Source organism: Penicillium angulare (assembly GCF_028827245.1).
Source record: "Penicillium angulare strain IBT 27051 chromosome Unknown utg000005l_segment0_segment0, whole genome shotgun sequence".
NCBI lineage: Eukaryota > Fungi > Ascomycota > Eurotiomycetes > Eurotiales > Aspergillaceae > Penicillium > Penicillium angulare.
The window spans coordinates 1,347,175-1,367,113 of NW_026623164.1; the positions used below are offsets into that span (position 1 = coordinate 1,347,175).

The 19,939-nt window shown below is 46.4% G+C and overlaps 10 protein-coding genes across 10 annotated transcripts; 7 read left to right on the forward strand and 3 right to left on the reverse strand.

The window, feature by feature from the left end:
* Nucleotides 1–826: 826 nt before the first annotated feature.
* Nucleotides 827–1,462, forward strand: N7478_007893 (nucleotide triphosphate diphosphatase NUDT15; the record flags this gene model as incomplete). Its single annotated transcript, XM_056924107.1, has 3 exons — nucleotides 827–914; nucleotides 988–1,193; nucleotides 1,301–1,462. The coding sequence occupies 3 exons, from the start codon at nucleotides 827–829 to the stop codon at nucleotides 1,460–1,462; spliced, it is 456 nt and encodes a 151-aa protein (XP_056776833.1).
* Nucleotides 1,463–2,068: 606 nt separating this feature from the next.
* N7478_007894 (uncharacterized protein) lies at nucleotides 2,069–3,127 on the forward strand (the record flags this gene model as incomplete). Its single annotated transcript, XM_056924108.1, has 1 exon — nucleotides 2,069–3,127. One exon carries the CDS (start codon nucleotides 2,069–2,071, stop codon nucleotides 3,125–3,127), a length of 1,059 nt encoding a protein of 352 aa, XP_056776834.1.
* Nucleotides 3,128–4,050: 923 nt separating this feature from the next.
* On the forward strand, nucleotides 4,051–5,189 carry N7478_007895 (inositol-pentakisphosphate 2-kinase; the record flags this gene model as incomplete). Its single annotated transcript, XM_056924109.1, has 2 exons — nucleotides 4,051–4,899; nucleotides 4,968–5,189. The coding sequence occupies 2 exons, from the start codon at nucleotides 4,051–4,053 to the stop codon at nucleotides 5,187–5,189; spliced, it is 1,071 nt and encodes a 356-aa protein (XP_056776835.1).
* A 743-nt stretch (nucleotides 5,190–5,932) lies between these two features.
* Nucleotides 5,933–7,169, forward strand: N7478_007896 (thiamine-binding protein; the record flags this gene model as incomplete). Its single annotated transcript, XM_056924110.1, has 6 exons — nucleotides 5,933–5,992; nucleotides 6,050–6,155; nucleotides 6,282–6,384; nucleotides 6,506–6,568; nucleotides 6,756–6,772; nucleotides 7,021–7,169. 6 exons carry the CDS (start codon nucleotides 5,933–5,935, stop codon nucleotides 7,167–7,169), a joined length of 498 nt encoding a protein of 165 aa, XP_056776836.1.
* A 32-nt stretch (nucleotides 7,170–7,201) lies between these two features.
* N7478_007897 (uncharacterized protein) lies at nucleotides 7,202–8,476 on the reverse strand (the record flags this gene model as incomplete). Its single annotated transcript, XM_056924111.1, has 3 exons — nucleotides 7,202–7,965; nucleotides 8,036–8,211; nucleotides 8,280–8,476. 3 exons carry the CDS (start codon nucleotides 8,474–8,476, stop codon nucleotides 7,202–7,204), a joined length of 1,137 nt encoding a protein of 378 aa, XP_056776837.1.
* A 504-nt stretch (nucleotides 8,477–8,980) lies between these two features.
* Nucleotides 8,981–11,515, reverse strand: N7478_007898 (uncharacterized protein; the record flags this gene model as incomplete). Its single annotated transcript, XM_056924112.1, has 1 exon — nucleotides 8,981–11,515. One exon carries the CDS (start codon nucleotides 11,513–11,515, stop codon nucleotides 8,981–8,983), a length of 2,535 nt encoding a protein of 844 aa, XP_056776838.1.
* Nucleotides 11,516–11,821: 306 nt separating this feature from the next.
* On the forward strand, nucleotides 11,822–12,470 carry N7478_007899 (cytochrome c oxidase subunit 7; the record flags this gene model as incomplete). Its single annotated transcript, XM_056924113.1, has 5 exons — nucleotides 11,822–11,850; nucleotides 12,047–12,125; nucleotides 12,200–12,260; nucleotides 12,323–12,354; nucleotides 12,450–12,470. The coding sequence occupies 5 exons, from the start codon at nucleotides 11,822–11,824 to the stop codon at nucleotides 12,468–12,470; spliced, it is 222 nt and encodes a 73-aa protein (XP_056776839.1).
* A 1,637-nt stretch (nucleotides 12,471–14,107) lies between these two features.
* Nucleotides 14,108–15,559, forward strand: N7478_007900 (fungal specific transcription factor domain-containing protein; the record flags this gene model as incomplete). The annotated part of the gene is made up of 2 exons (XM_056924114.1): nucleotides 14,108–15,037; nucleotides 15,104–15,559. The coding sequence occupies 2 exons, from the start codon at nucleotides 14,108–14,110 to the stop codon at nucleotides 15,557–15,559; spliced, it is 1,386 nt and encodes a 461-aa protein (XP_056776840.1).
* A 196-nt stretch (nucleotides 15,560–15,755) lies between these two features.
* On the reverse strand, nucleotides 15,756–17,354 carry N7478_007901 (kynureninase; the record flags this gene model as incomplete). Its single annotated transcript, XM_056924115.1, has 4 exons — nucleotides 15,756–16,174; nucleotides 16,232–16,709; nucleotides 16,763–17,100; nucleotides 17,177–17,354. 4 exons carry the CDS (start codon nucleotides 17,352–17,354, stop codon nucleotides 15,756–15,758), a joined length of 1,413 nt encoding a protein of 470 aa, XP_056776841.1.
* A 960-nt stretch (nucleotides 17,355–18,314) lies between these two features.
* On the forward strand, nucleotides 18,315–19,719 carry N7478_007902 (indoleamine 2,3-dioxygenase; the record flags this gene model as incomplete). Its single annotated transcript, XM_056924116.1, has 3 exons — nucleotides 18,315–18,608; nucleotides 18,677–19,270; nucleotides 19,351–19,719. 3 exons carry the CDS (start codon nucleotides 18,315–18,317, stop codon nucleotides 19,717–19,719), a joined length of 1,257 nt encoding a protein of 418 aa, XP_056776842.1.
* Between the last annotated feature and the right edge of the window lie 220 nt (nucleotides 19,720–19,939).

Here is a 19,939-nt window from a genome sequence, read left to right on the forward strand (position 1 = left end):
TTTAATTTTGAGTGAGGTGGTGTCTTGGAATTCATAATATTTTGTATAATGATGTTTCAAAGTTCGAATGTTGGTGTCGCCAAAGAAAAATGCATGACTCATCCAACACCGGCAGTAACTAACTATGTTGGAACAAATATTTGAAGCGGTTATATGATGGGTTAACCGAGGTTGATGGCGTGAGAAAATAAAAGTCTTAATTCTTGTGGATTATCTCACCACTAGTATGAGCGTCAAGTGGTAGTGGCGGGAATTTATTGGCTGGGAATGATCTTTGGTTGGCACAGTTCATCTACACTAAGCGCAGCAGTACTATAGATAACCCTGAAAGGTATACGCATAGCCCAAAGCTTTGAGAGAATACGTCACACAATGAAATGATGACCTCTCAGTCCCAAATTGAAGTTAGAAACGCCTTATGCAAGATCCCGACTCCCCTATTCAAGTTGCCGCCTGGGACAGAAGCCTGAATGCGCCTTGCCGGAGCCCCCTCCAAATTGCCGCCCAGTGGGCACAGGAAAGATTAGCCAAACAGCACTATTATTGCTCACCAACTAAGCCTTTGAGCGACATGAAGGCAGATTTCTCAATGGATATAAATCCTCGCAGATGTCAATGTTTTCTTTTGATTTATTTTCATCATTGATCAAGCATTCAGCTCTCGTTAAAAAGATAGGGATCGGGTCGCTTCAACCCCGCTTACCCTCTTACCTTCCCCACCAGTGCACCAGTGGGGCTTGCGGCTTGCCCCTTACAGCTCAAGCTCAGATCATTTTTCTTTCTTCTTTTCGAAAAGAAAAAGAAGCAAACCTCGTTGATCTCAATCATGAATCCAAGAGTTGGAGTCGCAGTCTTCGTCACAAACCCCGAGGGCAAATTTGTCCTGGGAAAAAGAAAGGGAAGCCATGGAGCTGGTGAGTCAAGACATCTTGCATTGGTTGGATAAGATGAACTTGAACGCGTCTAACGGAAGTCCTTCGTTTTCAGGGACGTGGGCCCTCCCAGGCGGCCATCTTGAATTTGGCGAGTCTTTTGAGACTTGCGCCGCGCGAGAACTTCTCGAGGAAACTGGTCTGGATGTGATCAATTTGGAATTCATGACTGCTACGAACGATGTCATGGAGTCCGAAGGAAAACATTACATCACTATCTTCCTCAAAGGCGTCGTCAGCGACCCTGTCGCTCAGCCGCAGGTGCGTCACATGTTGCTTTTTTCATTCATTTTTCCATTCATTTTTCTTTGTCTTTTCCCTTCCAATCCCCTTTTTTGCAACGCGCGCCTGACTTCTGACAAATACAGATCTTGGAGCCGGAGAAATGCGAGGCGTGGCAATGGACTTCGTGGGATGAGCTTGAAGCCAATGCTGATGCACAGATACAGGGGGGTCTAGATTTCAAGGGACCAGTGCTGTTTTCCCCTATCGTCGCGCTGTTTCAGCAACGGCCCGATGTTCGTCTTTGAGTCTAGATAGAGCTCGTGGGTGTTTGGAGTGCTGTGATAGAATGTCAGCGTAAAGCAGTAAGACAATGAACCATTTTTTGCTACATGATAGACACAGATATACTTTATTTATGTCCCTATACCCATTGGGAAGGGATAAACATTTGTATTACCCTCCATCCCCGGGAAATACAGATAACTCGTTACTCATATGCAATGATTTGAATCATCCTAGCACACTGTGCTCATCCCACTTTACCGGGGACTAGCGTATAAACCCCAAGGCAAATCAACAAGGCATATGAGGATCAAGCTCAGTCTGTGGTTCCTTAAAGCAAGAACTATTGGGAATTCGTGCAACCGCCTGCACGAGAGCGAATTTTATCAATCCCGACTAGTTCTAGTCTATGTAGATCATTGTTAATGCTCTATTGCTTACTCTTGAAGATGTTACGCAAAATGTAGCATGTCGTGAAATACTTATAAACAGCAGATTCCGTTGATGAGTATGTGTTCATGCCCATTATCCTACACATCTATTCCCCCCACATTCCTTTCGACTGTCTTTTGCCACAGTTTTCGCTCATTTAATACTGTGTCAACGCCATTCATTCTTTGTTCACGATCATGCATTTCAAACACATTCTTTTAGCCTCGAGCTTAGCTTTCTGGAGCAGCCCTGTGGTTGCCCAGTCAGGCCTCAGTGACCTGGGTAGTGGCCTTGGTCCCATCGAAGGGGGAAGTCTACTTGGAAAGCGTCTAGAAAAAGAAGCCAGACGAGCTAGTGTCAAGGCTTCGACTACCCCCGATGATCAGGGGAACAATGGCAAAGGACCAACAGTGATGGAATCTCCTGGCCTCAATGAAAGAGATTTCAATGCCGGAAGCCTTGTAGAGGAACTGCTCGGAGAGTCATCTAGTTCTTCCACGACTCAGCCTACCGGCACGCCTAGCCCTCGTATCACCAAGAAGGGTCTCGGCATGCTTGATGACTTACTGGGTGAAGTCTTACCTGAGCTGGCGCCCAGCTCTTCAGGTGCTGCCTCGGCCACTCCTACGCCTTCTGCTACCCCTACTTCCTTTGATCCTTTTATCAAAAGAGTGGAAACGTCAGACGCAATTCCGGTCAAAGCTCCAGATGCTGAGCCAACTAAAGCCCCCTCTCCTAATTTGGTCAAAAAGCAACTGGGCATCCTCAGTGAGCTCGAGAGTGAACTTGAGGGTCTCGCCGGCGGTTCTTCTTCAGCGGCTGGCTCTTCTACCCCAGCACCATCGGCAACTCCATCACCAACTCCATCTAAAAACCCACCACCATTCTATTCTTCTATTAAGAGGCAATCTGCAGTACCCTCCTCTTCTTCTGATCCCATGGGAGTCGTGAAAGAGCTTATGAATGCAAGGGATGAGATTCCTGGATATGAATCCTCTACTTCTGGCTCGGGGTTTGACTTGAGCAATGGTGATGGTCAAAACGCAGAATTTTCATCAGACTCGCATAAGGAATCTGTTGATCCTTTCTTCCAACCTGATCCCTTTGAGAAGAGACAATATCCGGACGAGCTTCCAGGGTATGAATCTTCTGCTTCTCATTCCGAGTCTGCATTTGACAATGGCGACGGTCAAGACGCGAAACTCTCATCGGGCTCAGATCATGAGGCTGCACATTTGCCAGGACCTGAATTTTAGAGAAAGAGAGTGAGTATTGTACTTGTGGCGAATTGGATCTACGTTTTAGGAACGTCCAGTTCTTTGGAAGGCTGCTTATATGAGAATGGTGTTTTCCGATTTTCGAATGGCATGTTGTTGTGTATAACTTAATTATTTGAATATTTTACATTCTCTATGACCTGATATTTCAATATTTGGTCAGCTATATACGAAATTTTTTAATCGATTAATTACTCTTGGCTTATACTTCTTGCTTCTTGAATTTATCCCCAAGTATGTTCAATTATGCCTTCTGTTTCATATCTTGAAATTCAGAAGACAGAACTTGCTGTAAAAAACCAAAGTGCAATATATTAATTATTTCTATACAAGAACCTGAAAAGATAAGTATACCTTTGCACTTACTCAATGTTTGACGTGTGAATCACGGCAAGGCAGAGAGACAACGTGCGCTAAACCCGAAACTGAAACCCGCAGTTGCTCACAATCAACCACAAATCAATCCGAGTTCCGAATCAACTGGTGCTTCGTTCAACTTCATTCTTTCTCCATCTTTCTCCATCTGATCTATCGGGCCAAATGGGAGTACAAGAAACAGGATATATGGAGCTCGATTCTCATTGGGTCTAACTTTCTGTTCGGTGGCACTTGCACCTTCTGGAGATGCTTTTTGACGCCTGGACTATCGCGCTTCGACAAATACGATCGACCCTAGAGGCAACGCCACTGATGCTGATAGACCCCCACATAGGGAACTAATCCCTGCACGCGATCCCCCCAGTTCGACTCAAGGGGATATTTTCCGATCTATCACCCCACAGCCGCGTGCACAAGTTTCTCTCCGCCTTTTTCAAATCGGCCGTGTGTATGCCTTTTTTCTCTCTTGTGGTTCTCCCCCGTGTCCTTTTCTCCTGCAGGACCCACTGCATCATTGATTTCGAATGACCAACCCTAATATTTTGGAGCTCCCCCAAGGAGTTCAGCTCGTCTATCTTGCAGAGGGCGGCGCCAACGTGATCTACCGCTTCGTTGCAAACCCGCCGAAATCCTCACTTGTCGTACGAGATCCCAAAAGATCGGTTTCTTCAATTGTACTTGACGAGCATAGCACCGTGCCTCTGCGGCTTCGAGGGAAACTACTCCGCCTACGGAAAGAAACTGCCGCCGATATATCGTACAAAGAAATTTATCGCAATTTTAATACGATTGTGCGCCCGTTATTTAAATCAGATGAATTGGTGGATCAAACTCTTATCCTTCTCCCTCATGGGCTCATTCAGCATTGTAATGAGCAGCTTCGTGTCGCTGAAACCAGTGGCCAACGACCAAAAAAGCGAGTTGGTGGATATCTGTGTCTAGATGAGCCGTTTGGTTTACTGATCACGGACATGACGACGTTCGATGAACCTGGCACCACGTTGGCTGAACTTAAGCCAAAATGGCTTACGCAGTCTCCCTCTGCACCTCCTACGGCACATCGATGCAGGACATGTGCACTCAGAGAAATGAAAAACCACGACGCACGATCAATTGGCTTGAAGGAGCAAAGGTCATTCTGCCCCTTGGACCTCGTATCTCAGTGCTTCGAAGATGTTTTGCGTGCTACAACTTTTATCAAGGGTTGTGGGGATAAAGCCAGATTAGCACGCATTCTACTTCACAATCCGGTTCTTCCCAGGCTACGGGCCCAACAGACCTCATGGAGCCAAGTAGGTCTCCTCGGACCGCCTTCACTATCTCAAAAGGCCTCCCTTGACATGACTTTACGGGACTGTACAATGTTTATAAAGGTACGTGAATTATTTGAAAGCATATCCCACCACATATTCCTTGTCTCTTACCATGCCATAATTACCAGATTCCACACGATGAGAAAGCCCCCGTTGAGATTCGTCTAGGTGATCTTGACCTAAAGACGGGTGCTGGAGGCAAATCGAACTATTGGCGGAAGCTCGAAGTCGAGCTGATTGATGGTGGCTGGTATTCTGGATTCAACACAAGTCAAGACCCTAGCGAATGCGCACTCCAACGTCCAAACACCCCAATTACGCCCGATAATCCCCATTTTCGACTCTCATAATTCATTCGTTCAGCAAGTCTTCTCGTTGACTCTTCGGATCTGTGCTGCACTATACAGCGGGTGCTCGCCCTAGCCTATAATTCGCCTATAAGTGGCTGAATTATACATATTCTACTCCCGGGTGGCTGTTAAATGGTACAGCTGTTCAGGCTCTCTCGGAATCCAAATGATTGATGCAATGTACGGTCTCACTAACGAAGGGCGGTTCTTTGGTTTTTGCGGTTCTTTGGTTTTTGGTATTATTTTCATGTGGCCATCTCAGATTGGCTCGTCCTTAATAATTTTTAGTCAAACATTAATAATTGCTTTCTATGGGATCAACCCTTTTTCAATTTTAAGACTATCCATTTTCCGAGGGCACATATTTACCCCTTGCGCACATGTTCACCGGCACTGCGAACTTTTAGAGATCTATGTATGTACTCTCTAACCCCTACTATAATATGTAGTACGCACTATAACGCAAATGGACCACAACATTTGAATTGAACAGCAAACATCAATCCGACCAAGTCAATCTCTTGACAGGCTTAAGTGTAAACTTGAAATAAGCAAGTATAAAAATTAAACAGCCGCACCGTCATAATCTTTATCTCCAAATCAAGTCGAGCATTTTCCAATTTCAATACTAGGTGGAGCGCAACCTTAGTTCCGACAACCACGGGGAAGAAAATAACCTCCGCAACCCCACCTAATTAATACACCTCCAATCGTAACCCAACTCATCCAATATCCCCCTCAAAATGGACTACAAATCCCTCCCAACACCCGCTCATTGCCTTGCAGATTTCTGCCTGATCCCCGTTCGTCCCTACCAATTTCTTAATTGCTTTTACCAGCTTCTGACTGCTTCACCTTAGATCGGGACCGCGTCGGCGTCGGTCTCGGCCCAAATCGCTGACGTCCAGCGGTTGATTGAGCAATCGGGCGTGAAATATGTGATGCATTCAGCGGGGACTACTCTCGGTGTGTATCTCTTAACCCGGGGAGTATTATTTGGTTTTTGAGTCTTTCCTGTTCTTGTCTCGACTAGGGATTGGAGTTTGTTGAGAGATTCGCTGAGGTTTTATCTAACGATTCATTCAATTATAGAGGGTCCTTGGGACCGAGTACATGAGGTTATTGGACAGGCGCATACTCTACTTCATCAGCAAGGCGTTGTGCGGATTCAAACTGATATCCGTGTTGGATCGAGGTATGTATTTGCTTCTTTCTGACTTGGTTTCTTGGCTGGTGCCTTCAAGTTCGCTATTGGTGCTCTTTGAACATGCGAGCTGATAAGACATATTACTGATGAATGGTCTCATTGGATGTAGGACGGATAAGGTGCAGTCTTCCGAGGATAAGGTGAACAAGGTGCGGGAGTTGTTGGGCAAGGAGTGAGATTCGAGATATTGATAGGTAGATTTTACATGATCTAGAGTATTACTAGAAGAAAGCAAGATCATAAGGTTCCAAAGATCATGTCCCAATTCTCTGACTGGAAAGAGTATGACTTTACTGGATAATGTGTGAATTCCTCTATCTAATACAGGTAGATGGCGCTGCATAAGTGTATCTTTATAGGCCATACAGGGCTTCGAGTTCGTTCCAATCATTTCAGTCAAAAATTAACCAATAACGCCTTTTCCGTTTGTATGGTCGCGAGTGATTCGCACCATATCCCATATACCATGACCCAAAAACGTGCCGAATATCTCACGATCTATGTACCAGGCCAGAGAATGAGATCCAAGTTCCTTGCGGTTGTGAAATGAAAAATCGAATATTCCCCCAAGAAATGTTTGCAAAGAGAACGCTGCACAGTATATAGACGCAATAAAATAACAAGAAGAAGAAGAAGAAGAAGAAGAAGAAGAAGAAGAAGAAGAAGAAGAAGAAGAAGAAGAAGAAGAAGAAGAAGAAGAAGAAGAAGAAGAAGAAGAAGAAGAAGAAGAAGAAGAAGAAGAAGAAGATGATGAAGAAGAAAAAAACCTGTGACTTCAAAAGGGGTCACGGATTAGAGCAGATTCCTAGAGCGAGATACCGCCTCCAAGAATACTACCCCAGTCACCGCCGACCCAGATCCAGTTTCCCATACTGGGGGTTGTTCCAGATCGAGCGGTAGAAGCCAAGTTCACAAGACTAGTGAGAACACCGTTTGTAGTAGAACTATCATCAGGCACAGAAGTCGAGACAGCGGTCCGCCCAACGGGGTCGGTAACATTGTTCAAGCTGTCGATGGTATCAAGCGCAGGGCCACGGTTGAAGTAATCAACCAGGATAAATGTAGGCTGGCGACCATTATAATCACTCTTGCACTTCGTCGCTGTATCTCCTAGATTTCCGGTACCCCCAGACGCAGCATTTGTCGTGGCGACATAACTGGCATTCGGGTACTCGATATCAGTGACTCCAAGCTCAAGCGAAGTGTAAAGGAAGTGGTTCATGAAAGGGAGGAAGTTGGATGACAGCGCTGAGGAGAGGTCGTTCTCGTAGGTGGAGGGACGGTTTGGTGTACAGGTGAAGTTCGAGGCTTCTTTTACATCGTAGTTGTTTTCCCAGATGAAATCCCACTCTGACATCAGATAAGGGTAGTCGGAGCTTGTGGTAAGGGATGCGACAAAGTTTACCAGCCTGGTGCCGTTGCTTATCATGTCCTGGAGTGTGGGCCATGCGGTTGGTGCTTCAGTCAGGGAGGTGGGCTTGTAAGCGTAGTCGGTGATATTGGCATCTTCATAAATAGCACCGAGGTCGGCGGCAGTTGCGTTCGAATTGACGAGTAGGATTGTGACAACTAAATATAAGAAGAATATTGTTAATCGAGCCTGAAGGATAATACACCGAGAATGAGTGATGCGGCGCACCTTCGTTGGCGTTGTCGTCGAGCCAGCTCTTGACTTTCTTAAGCCAATCCTTCAATAACCCTGCATCAAGATAGTCGCAGTCTGTGTGACATAAGTGCCATTCTGAGTCGCTTTTGTGTACTTGGGCAGTCACTAAACGGACACCAGCGTCGAGTTGAGTGGTGGTATCATAGTATCTATACGGAGGGGGGCGTTAGAATCCTTTTTTGTCTTCAAGCTATGGTCGCTTTTCACAGAAACATACTGGTCACCAAACAAGGAATCATCGGTACTGGAATCGCGCAGGAATGGACTGTCATGGGCGCCCAAATGTGTGATCTCGCCGTATGTCTTATTGCAAAGGTCGGGAGAGTTGTTACAGGCGGTGGAGGAGGAGCGGGCAGTCAGCGAGTTAGCGGCGACTAGTAGCGGTAGCAACGCTAAAGAGTAGAAGGATCGCATTTTGAATGTATATCAAATCCGGCAGGGGAATGGGAGAATGAAAGAATTCGATAATGAGGAAAAGAAGAATAATAAACCTGGGGAATCGTTGTCACGGAATGTTTAGGCCTGGCCGCCGATCCATACTAAGCGGGTCCAGGCCGCGTTGCCGTCTCAACTATTCTTAGATCGTGGATCTGCCACAGCCACGGCACTTTGTTCATCTAAGTCTTGGCTGTTTGGCTCAACCTTTTATTCGTTATAAGATCTCGTGTTGGTGTGGGCGAAACAATGTGAAAAGTACTGACGACGGAAGATGACATGGCCTTCGGGGCTAAGTCCAAGCGTATTAGACGCGAGGGATCAATTTACATAGATCTGTTGCAGAGTGGCGATCACACCCCTAGAACTTCCAAGACTGAACATACAGGCTATGTATTGAGTTTGGGTTATATTATAAATCATCTATTATATACATGTACATTTGATTTGATACAGGTGTCTAAGCAACCAATCCACGCCTGCTCACCGAGCCCGTCTGCGTGATAGGACAACCTTGACTGAGTTTCTCCAAGACCTCGCCGAGCGTGAAGGATTCACTAACTCTTCAGAACGCAAATATTCCCGACCTTCAAATAGGGTCTCACCCCAAGCGCTGTTTATATCCGCCATGACGCGGTTGAGACTGTAGGGATTGACTCGTCGCAACATGCGGTTAAAGCGCACGGCGGAATGGGAATATGATCCAAACAGCAGATTTAAGCGAACACGAGTTATAGATCGGATGGGACCAGTGTGAAGAGCAAGGCCAGCTTGCTCGAGTTCACGAAGAAGCAGCAGACCCCGAGTCCAGGGTATGAGCTTCTCGCCGGTTTTTGGGTGATGAACGGCATTTTTCTTCTCAGTCTCACGGGTCACACGAAACATAAACCCCCAGGAGACGATGGCCTGTTGCATCTTGCCACTGAAAATAAGAGTAAGCATCCGACTATCGGATCTGACAGGAGATATACGTTGCGATGGAAAGATCCCTCGTAGCTTCTCGGTTTCTTCTGGTCGTTGGATATACTGGCGGGCGAGCCAGAGCGAGCATTCACGCAGTTCATTCCAGTAGTTTCCCATTCCCCAACGCTTCAAAAGTTCCTCCCAGAAAGCGGCGCTAACATAGCATCCGGTGGGAACAACGCGTTTCAAGACTTTGAATACGAACATCAGGGCATCGCGTTCGTATTGTCCGGGGGTTTGCTGTGGTTTATGGTGCATGCGACGATTGGGTAAAAGCTTCTCGGCCATGAAATCCACGCTGTCTTCACTCAAAGTCTTGCCATGTAAGGTGAGCTCGTCCACCACTTTGGAGGCTGCATTAAGCTCTCCGGCGGCCAGATGTTTGCGGAAGTGTATGTCGAACAAGTTAGGGATATCCGGGTAATGTTCGGCTAGAATAGCTAATGAGACATTGTATTGGCGCCAATCGCGAGCCATGTAGTATGACACCAGTAGAGACTCTTGCAGCTTTGCATCTTCCAATACGTCTGGGTGCTGATCACTTTGTAATAAGTCGGAAAGAAGGAACTCGCGGTTCTGTGCTGCTAGTTTTGGCACTAGACGGGTGAAAACGCTGTCTGCGAGTGATATGCCAGACTTGCGGAGGGTTTTGAGATTGGAAAGCATTTCCTGACTATCTTGAACTCTCACGGCCATTTCACGCAAGGTGCGTGGGCCGATCTTTGAGACACCAAGAATTCTTAGCCCGCCAATCACCATATCGAGATTCAAAGCACGGGTCGCAAATAGTCTCGCTGCGATATCATCTTTGTATTGACGCTTGCCTGAGAAGTTGATCTTTGTGTTTTGCTGGTCAGACTCTTTTCCCTCGAGTATCTCATGTAACATATCCTCGGCACGGAATGGCGATGAGAATCGACTTTGAGAATATTGCCGGAGGTTATCATATTCCCTTCGTAGCCCGTAGTCCCTTGTGTACTGCAACAGAGAGTCGAGTTCTTTTAATGAGCTTGGATGATCTTCGCGAGCAACTAGCCATTCGTGCATTGCCAATGCATGTTCTCCATGACCTTGCTCAAGTAGCTTTTCCACAACTAGGCCATAAACCTGGTGATCTGTGGCTCGACATAGCTCCTTCAAGGTCTTAAGTCGTAGAGGGGCTAACTTCGCCCGCGGGGTGGGACGAACGCCAGCCAAAAGAATCATATCGTTGTTATGCGCGAGTATGGGTGGTGAAATTATGTACGGTAAAACCTGTGCGAGATTTTCGGGGCTAGCTATCCCCGAGGCTTGGAGTTTCCCGTGCCATTCAATGGCCTTTTTATCCATGCCTCGTTCCAATAGACCTCCTACAACATGCTCATAGAGTAGTGGCCAGCATTGATCATTGTTTTCTTGACGGATCGTTATGGCGTAGTTCAAGATATGTTCCAGGAAGATCTCTCGTTTCAAGCCCAGGTCAATGAAGCTTTGCCAAAAGAAGTCTGCACGTTCTCCTGTGAGGGGCAATTGCACTCCGCCGACTCGATTTGTCATGCCCTCCCAGATGACTTGGGTGCCATTTTCGCCGTAATGACGTTGTCGAAACCTAAGGAGTTCCTCCCAAAGTTCGAAATTATCCCTGTGTTCCGGAAGGTCCACTAATCGTGTTCCCAAGTTATTCGTGTGGCCAATGTCCGATTCAAATTCCAGCCTTTCTGGATCTAGTAGAAGTTGTTTGATCGAACCATCTGCTGCGTTGGATAAAGCCAATCGGTTTGCAATTAGAGAGGGTTCGGGGGAGTGATGGTCGTGAGAAGGTTCGATGTCGTAAACAGAAAAGCTATGTGGTTTCTTCTTGTGTTTGGATTGCCACAGAGGTCTCGTTTGGTGCGACTTAGACGAATCGCAATCACTGTCATCGGTCAAAGGTAACTTTTTGGGGCATTGTGAATAACATCGAAGGCGCGTGTATCGGCAATCCAGCTGCTCAATTCCGATTGGCAAAGCGGCGATGGTGTCGATAATCGAGAGCGCGGATGGCCTCTTCAATAATCGAGTCAGAGCCGGTCGCATGGGTGCAAGGTATCAAATGGCACCCAATGCTGGACCATGCTGGAAATCGTACAAATAGAAGAAAAGAAAGACTTCGCGACGACACAGCTTTCGTCGTGAGGGCTAGCGGAGCCTTCCTTTTTCGAGCGCGAATCAACGATCCTTAGTCATCCAAATCCTTTATAAGCAGATGAGTTTGATTGGCAAAAAGGCGGAAGAAAGAGGAGGGTCACATGATCATTGAAGCTCGATCCCAAACGTCGTGAACATCACCCCATTCCCTTTTGTCCCATCCCTCAAATCCTCCACTCCCTTACAACCGCTAAAATGTTCCGCACTGCGCCTCGCCTGGCCGGGTATGTCAACGTTGATTCTTGAACTCCCCGACCTCAATTCCCACCCGAATCCCTTCACGGCCTCGTGGCCGAGTGCGCCCGATTTTCGCTTCGCAGTTCCTCGGGGCCCCCAGCCAATTGCTCGACATACTTCCCACTGCACAAATGACTCATGAATAATCAATTATAATGGCTAACTTTGACTGTTACGTTATAGCTTCGTGTTCCGCGAGAACCGTGTCCCTCACTACCAGCGTCTGTTCCAGAACCACGACGGAAAGCGTCAATGGTGGAAGGTCAGCTCAATTCGACTCCGTGACTCTCACAACCCCATATTCGCACCTATCTAACACTGATCTGCCTTATACAGACCCCCCGTAGTGGCTACGTCATGTACCCCTACCTCATCTCCGTTTACGGTCTGGGTGCTGGTGAGTGAATCTTGATCTTGGCTGTAACTACTATCTACAACAGAAAGCTGACTTAATGATAGCTACCACCTACGCTATGTGCCGTATGGTCTTCGTAAGTTCTGAATCCGTTGCCCAACCCACGCGATATTCCTACAAATTGACAATCCCACGTCCACGTCCGCAATCGCAATCTAACCTTTTCAACAGGGCCACAAGACTTGGATCTAAGTCATCTTCACGAAATTAGACGATACCATCCACGCTTAGAGGGATGGTTAAAGGTGCAGGGCTTGGTTGACTCGATATTGGTGTACTTCTACTCCGGTGATGGTTCCGGTGGACTCGCAGGCACACTGTTTGGGGCTGTAAATACCACCAATTCAAGTGCCAATGAAATTGATTTTCTTTCTACAAACATGAAATTCACAGTAGTAGAACCAGTCATGCCAAAATTTTGACCGTTCTAGCTAAATTTGTGCGACTGATTTGACATCACCTTCTTTAAACCTCTCGACTGGTATGATCTTGAGCCAAACCAGGATACGATTATCAGATTTGTCTGCTCTCAATGTATACTTGCGATCGACTTTGGGGTACATACTCCATATTCAATATTATCGGCAAATGGTGGAAGCTCTTGTCCAATCCGCCTTCCGCCCCTTCTCCGGCCGGATCCATAGTGTAGCTTAGTCATGTTTCAAGAGGGCAACAGTGTGCCTGTCAACCAATCTTATCCACAATGCATTATTGGTTCAGATTAAATGAAGGGCAGGGCGAAGCCGTTTCTTCTCGGTGCTTTTTGGCATATTACTTTATTGATTTTCATGCCAAGTCGCATAGCTTTATCGTGCTAAGAAATCAACGGTGTATTCATTGCATCTGGGGTCTCACCACAGAACGTGCCAGGCTTGTGACAAGGGCATCACCTGCGTGTTATCCATTGTGCACCTTGATACAGACCCGAGATAATCCTCATATCGCTCCGAGGCCAGAATATTAGATGGACTCAGCATATACGGAGCGCCCCGCTAAACGGGTTCGGCAAGCCTGCGAGCCCTGTAGGTGAGACATGATTTTTGCCCATAATCCTGGGACCATGCTGATATGCATCTTAGGCGCAAAAAAGCAAAATGCCCCGGAGAGCAGCCTGTATGCTCTCTATGTGCTAGACTACGCCAGCAATGCGTTTATGCTGAGGAGAGACGCCGACACCTGTCCAGTGATGATCCCCAAAGGTTGAGCGTACCACCTGCTTCTTCCTCGCAAAATCTGGTAGGTAATGTTCCTCAGATGATATGAAAATGACTATATTATCAATCTGACAACTCTCAGGAAGATCGACTGTTGAGCCTAGAAGGTAAATTAGGGGCCGTACTTGACCACCTGGGGTATATACCTACACCTACCTTTCGTGAATGTTCTCTATAGATACTATTTACTGATCTGCGGTGTTGCCAGTTCCAGAGCCGACTCTTCAATTCCAAACGGGGTTTCTACATCAACGCCTTCTGGATCAGGCTCTTACGTTATTCTTCCTCCGTGGGAAGAGGTCATTCCTATAGCAGAGCTTTACTTACTATATTGCGAGTCACAGCCGCTGCCTCTATTCCATAGAGACAGTTTCCTCGCCAGTATTCAAGAACGTGATATTGAGGTTATATACGGTATTCTGGCTCTGAGTCTCCGTTTCTCTGATTCATACAATAGCTTCAATGATCCGACTGGACTAGTGAATGGATATGCGGAAGTGGCGCGGGGCCTTGTTATGAAACGAGTCTCAGAAGGGCCGGTTGAGATTTCAACGCTGCAATGCTTGTGCCTTTTGAGTCTGGTTGACTTCACAAGTTAGTAAAGCTCTTGCCTCTATGATTGACCAATACTCATCTGGTTCTTTACTATTAGATGGTAATACACACCGCTCCAGCATTCACAGCAGTCTTGCAATGAACCTTGCGCATTGCGCAAACCTTGGAATCGAGCCTCGCTCTTTGACAAACCAAATTACTCGCGAAGAGCGGAGGCGATGCTTCTGGAGCATATGTCTCTTGAAAAGATTGCATGGCGGTGACTTCTCAATCTTAGATTTTCCAGAAGGAGGAGCGCTACCGTATCCAAATAGTCCAACCAGACCAGCTCGCCTTCTTTCTTCGGAATCTTTGACTCCTGAGGCCCGAAGGAGCGAACTACAGGATCAAGGCATAGTTGCATATGTTATAATGCTGAGTGAGGTATTCTCAAGAACAGCACGCTATGTCCGACTCCGTGGTAGACCAGGGAATGTCCCGCCTTGGTCTCCCGATTCTGAATATTCCAAGATAATCGCACTGCAGATGGAATTAGAGACACGCATGCCACTAACTCATCGATTTAAGCCGGCGAATCTAGGTGACAGGTCTTTAGAGGAGCTCCAAACCCATCGAGAATATTGGGGACCATGGTTTTTGAATCAGTTCATGTATCATACTACCCTCTGTCTCCTGAACCACCCGTTATTACTTTCCCTCAGCCTGCGAACTTTCCGAAGTACTATCCCGGAAATATTTTTGCAGCACACATCTGATCTCATCTCATCCCATACAACTTGGATTATCCATTTCATTAACTACTTCGAGGAGAAATTATTTTTTGTATCAGATCCACTGCTGGGATACAGCGCTGCTGTTGTAGCTACTATTGAGCTTCAACTGAGTTTTACCAAGGACCCAATCATTCGAGAGCAGAAAAGAGAGAGATTTGCAAAATGTGTCCAGTTTGTGCAGCAAATTGGCCAAAAATGGCCTCATATGGCCCGCTTGGTGCGTATTACCAATTATCTTTCTCTATGAAGCCAGTCAACTAAAAGACCATGTTGGAATTCCCAGGCCCAGAGGCTACAGCACCTGGAAGATGCCGTTTCTTCTACCTATCAATCTAATCCGGGCGACCAAAACCAAAGTTTACTCATAGACCTCTCTCGTTTTTGGGAGATCCTCGAGTATTCATCAAATAGTGATGCGGGCTCGGCCCGGCGTCTTTTTGGAGACTCGTTGTATAACGGGCCTCCATCTTTGGCAGCAGAAGTATCTCAAACTTCACCTTTACCTGCACCAACACGTCTGACAGCACAAGAAGACAGGTCACCTGGTCTTCAATCCCAAAGTTTTGCTACCAGCACGGCTTTTCCAAGTGATTCAACATACCCTACTGCCTCACTTGTCTCGCCACAACAGTTGTCATTGACCAATGATGACTTTTCTATTCTGGCTACGAATTTCTTCTCACAAGGTCAAGAATTTCTTCGTGGGGGTGATACCTGGGATAATATTGGTAACTTCTGATTATCGCAGTATCACGGGGCTCAGGTCTAAAGGTACTTTGATCTATCAATTACTCCTCAATAATTACATGTCTCAGATCCTTCAAGGAGAAAAGAAAATTGGAGAAATGCATATATATAATGGCACACTTGATGGAAGTGTTATTATTTTTTGGTGTCTTATGGGATATTGTTTGCATTTGTACAAACAATGTTGCTTATTGCTCGGACAAAGCACCCTTAAATGTCTCCACAAATGTATACACCTCAGAGAAGGTATTGTAAAGAGGAACAGGTGCTGCACGAACAACGCCTGGTTCACGCTTATCACAGATAATGCCTGCATCTTGTAGTCGCTCAGCCACCTTATGCAGAAGTCCCGGCTTGAGTAGCAAGCTCAGTTGTGCACCACGAGCATTGGGATCCGACGGTGTGATAATGTCAAACAGACGTGTCTTCTCGTCAGTATCCTTCAGGAGTAGGAACTCAAGATAGGCAGTGAGCTTAATTGACTTTTGGCGCAGTTCAGCCATTGAAGTCTGGTCGAATACTGATAGCGAAGCTAACAGAGTAGTCAGATCAATGACTGATGGGTTGGAAACAACGTAACCATTAGCTCCGGGGATAGGCTTGAATTCTAGTAAAAACAGTTAAAAGGGGTTCGTTGACAGTCGGTCTTCTGAATGCGTCTTACTGTTGTCCATCTGGAAGCGCACAGACCGATCACCACCGTACCAACCAGTGAGACGGTGTCGGAACTTGGGCGAGTCCTCGCCCTCGCTATAATCTACCTTGCCGTGGCGCTCATGCACGAAAAGACCACCCATGGCACCGGGTCCAGCATTGCCATATTTGTAAGTACACCAAGCAGCGAAATCGACGTTCCAGTCGTGCAACTTGACTTCAGCGTTTCCATAAGCGTGCGCCAGATCCCAGCCTACGATCAGGCCTCGAGATTGGGCATATGCCGTGATGCGGGGGATATCAAATAGTTGGCCGGTGTAGTACTGGATACCAGGTAGGAGAAGAACAGCAGCGTCCTCGGCGTGCTTGTCAATGACTGAGAGAATCTTTTCGGTTGGGATCTCATATGTGTCTTCGTCGGGGCCGATGAGGACCATGTTTTCCTTAGAGTCGAGGCCGTGCCAGGCAATGTGTGATTCAATCGCGTACTGTGTCTGGAATTAGTTTGTAGTTGGAAGTATTCAACGATTTAATCTCTTACGTGGTCACTAGGGAATGCCTTCCAGTCCATGAGAATCTTCTGGCGCTTTTCTGTCGGCTTATAGAAACTGGCAAGTAGAAGGTGCAGATTCACAGTAAGGGTTGCCATCGCAGCAACTTCTTCGGGTGAAGCACCGACAAGCTTGCACATGGATTCTGAGGCCTGCTCTGAGAGTAATTGCCATGGCTTCAATGGAGAATCTTCGACATCAGTGAAGTGACCACAGACGCCGATTGATGACCAGGTATCGAGCTGCGCCTCCATGTACTTGGAGACTGCCTTAGGCTGAATACCCAATGAGTTACCGCAGAAATAAATGCTTGACTCTTTAGAAAGGCCTTGAATATCATTGTTAGAATCCAAATACCGCGATACTTCTTCGATTTGCAGTGCGACATGGACACTATAACTCACCTGGCTTGGCCAGCTTCTTAGAGGCAAGATTAGCTTTGGAAGGAATGATGAACTGGTCCCGTAGCCCACGAAGGGGATCTTGAGCATCTAAGGAAGCTGCATATTCCTTGGTTGCGGCCTCGGCGGGGAAGGTAGGCTTGGTCACTTTGACCCCGTTTGTTCCGTTTGAGCCAGTCATTTTGGGGGATAGAGGGGGACGTTGAAGATGAGAAATTCAAAGGCCACGGGGTTTGAAGGCTAGTTCCCTGGAGTTAAGAGAGATATTTGCTGGAGGATGCTTAGGCTTAGGCAGAAACTGAGATAAGATGTCGCGCACGATCCGCATTTATAACAATCATGTCGAATTGGAGTGGAGTGCAGTGGCATCCGGATGTTCTCTCCGCTTCCGCCTCTGGATCCGTCCCCACACTTTTGGCTTCGGGCTGATCAGTCTATTGAATCTTTTTACTCTCCATATTGTTATCACAAGATTGAACCTATTACAAATTATATACAAATTGTCACGAAGGTTTATATAGTTTAGCTTATCTTAATATTTACTTTTTTACGACCCCTCCATGACTTGTTGCATTCAATCCTTGGGCGGGGGTAATTAAAGCTGGCCATAGATGTTTGATATACTACTGCATGAGATGCAGATATGCACAAGGTGGCACGTTGTACATTCGTTAAAATTCAGGTTGATAAGACTCTCAGAACTATTGAAGTGTATCTGGTTCCTGTGATCAATATTCATACCGGATTATAATACTTGACGCCAATGATGATCTCTCGCACGCCGTTACATCACAGTACGGAACACGGATAGACATCCGGATCGGAAATCCGGGTTTTATAGATTGCAAGTTGCTGCAGTAGCCGATACCAGCCGTTAAGGCGTGTCCCTCACTTACATCAGTATATTTTATTAACATCCGGCCGTCTTGATTTTGCTTGCTAGGCGCTTATTGTCTATTGCTATTTCTATTCATTAAGCTGCACTTTTTATGAGATTATTTTTATTCTCCCTCGGCATTCCTCCACTTCCACCACTGGAACCCATCAGCATCGGCATTATCTATCTTTGGCTTTGAACATACACTGCTTATCTGCCTTCTCTCATTTTTTGTTCCTTTTTTATTCAGTTCATCCGTATAAAATGCTTCAATCACCCAATATTCTCCTCGACGAATACTCCGTCTCCTTTGCGAATGGGTTCCTCCCAGTAGAGCTCCCTCTCGCCAAATTACCAAGTGCCTATTATGAGCCATGGGAAACAATCGCCACTGATTTGCCTGCTCTCATCCGAAATAGAAATATCAGAATGATGGTCGACTCGCTCCCTATCCTCGAAACATCTTCTCTAAAGACAGAGTCTGAATGGCGACGGGCCTACTCTGTCCTTGGCTTCTTGATGCACGGCTATATCTGGGGAGGTGAAACACCTAAAGATGTAAGAACCGCCTATGTAACAACTGCCCGATGAACTCTTCGGTCTAATAATATATATGCACCGAACAGAAAGTCCCTCCTTCTATCGCCAAGCCTTTTCTGGAAATTTCCAAACATCTGGGCCTCCCGCCCTGTGCTACCTATGCTGGCCTAAATCTTTGGAACTACACCGCACCCGTAGGTGCCGACATAACAAACCCTGATAACCTATCTTTAATAACCACATTTACTGGTACTACCGACGAGGAATGGTTCATTGTTATCTCGGTCGCAATCGAAGCAAAGGGTGGGAAACTCATGACCCTCATGCTCGATGCGATTGCAGCAGTCACTGCCAACGACGTCCCACGGCTGACTGCATTACTCTATAAGTTCACAGATGGGCTGCAGGATTTTAATGAGACTCTGAAACGTATGCATGAGAGATGTCATCCGGATGTTTTCTTCTATCAACTTCGTCCTCTATTGGCTGGTAGTAAGAACATGGCTGCTGCTGGCTTGCCTAGCGGTGTGTTCTATGACGAGGGCAACGGTGTTGGCCAGTGGCATCAATACTGTGGAGGTAGCAATGGCCAGAGTTCACTCATTCAAACTTTTGATATTTTTCTTGGGGTAAATCATTCTGCGACCGGGGGTATTAGTGGTCCTTCCGGTTATCTTATGGTAAGTTTTCATAAACAGCGAGTCCTATATTGTCACATCCTATATTTTATGGATGAACATGTTACTAACGCAGATACCAGGAAATGAGAGACTATATGCCAGCTCCGCATAAGCGCTTCCTCGAGACCCTGTCTCACATTTCTAATATTCGTCCCTACGTGATGTCTCCCCAGACTGAGCCCACTTTGAAAGAGGCCTATAATGCGGCTTGCTTAATGCTTGGCTCTTTCAGAGACACCCACATCCAGATTGTCTCTAGGTACATTATCATGCCATCGCGTCGAGTACCCCCGCAACAACAAACAGCGGGAAAGGTCAATCTCGCTACAGCCAGTGTAAAGGTTGAAGAAGTAAACGAGAAGAGCTCGGGGCTGAATGGAACCGGTGGGACTAGCTTGATTCCGTTCTTGAAGCAAACGAGAGATACCACTAAGGATGCTACCTGCTGAGTACTATCCAAATGTTCTTTTCTGTACGTCTCCTTAGCCATGGATGTCTGGAGTTACTTAGTCGATAATAATTACCTGCATAACCCGATATTTTGTAATTGGAATAGTAGGTATTCTATAGGCATAGACTTGTGATTTGGGCTATAGATTACAATAGATATATAGAGGAACTTATGCCAAAATAGAAAGTCCCGACTTTTGTTGACGGGGACCATTAATG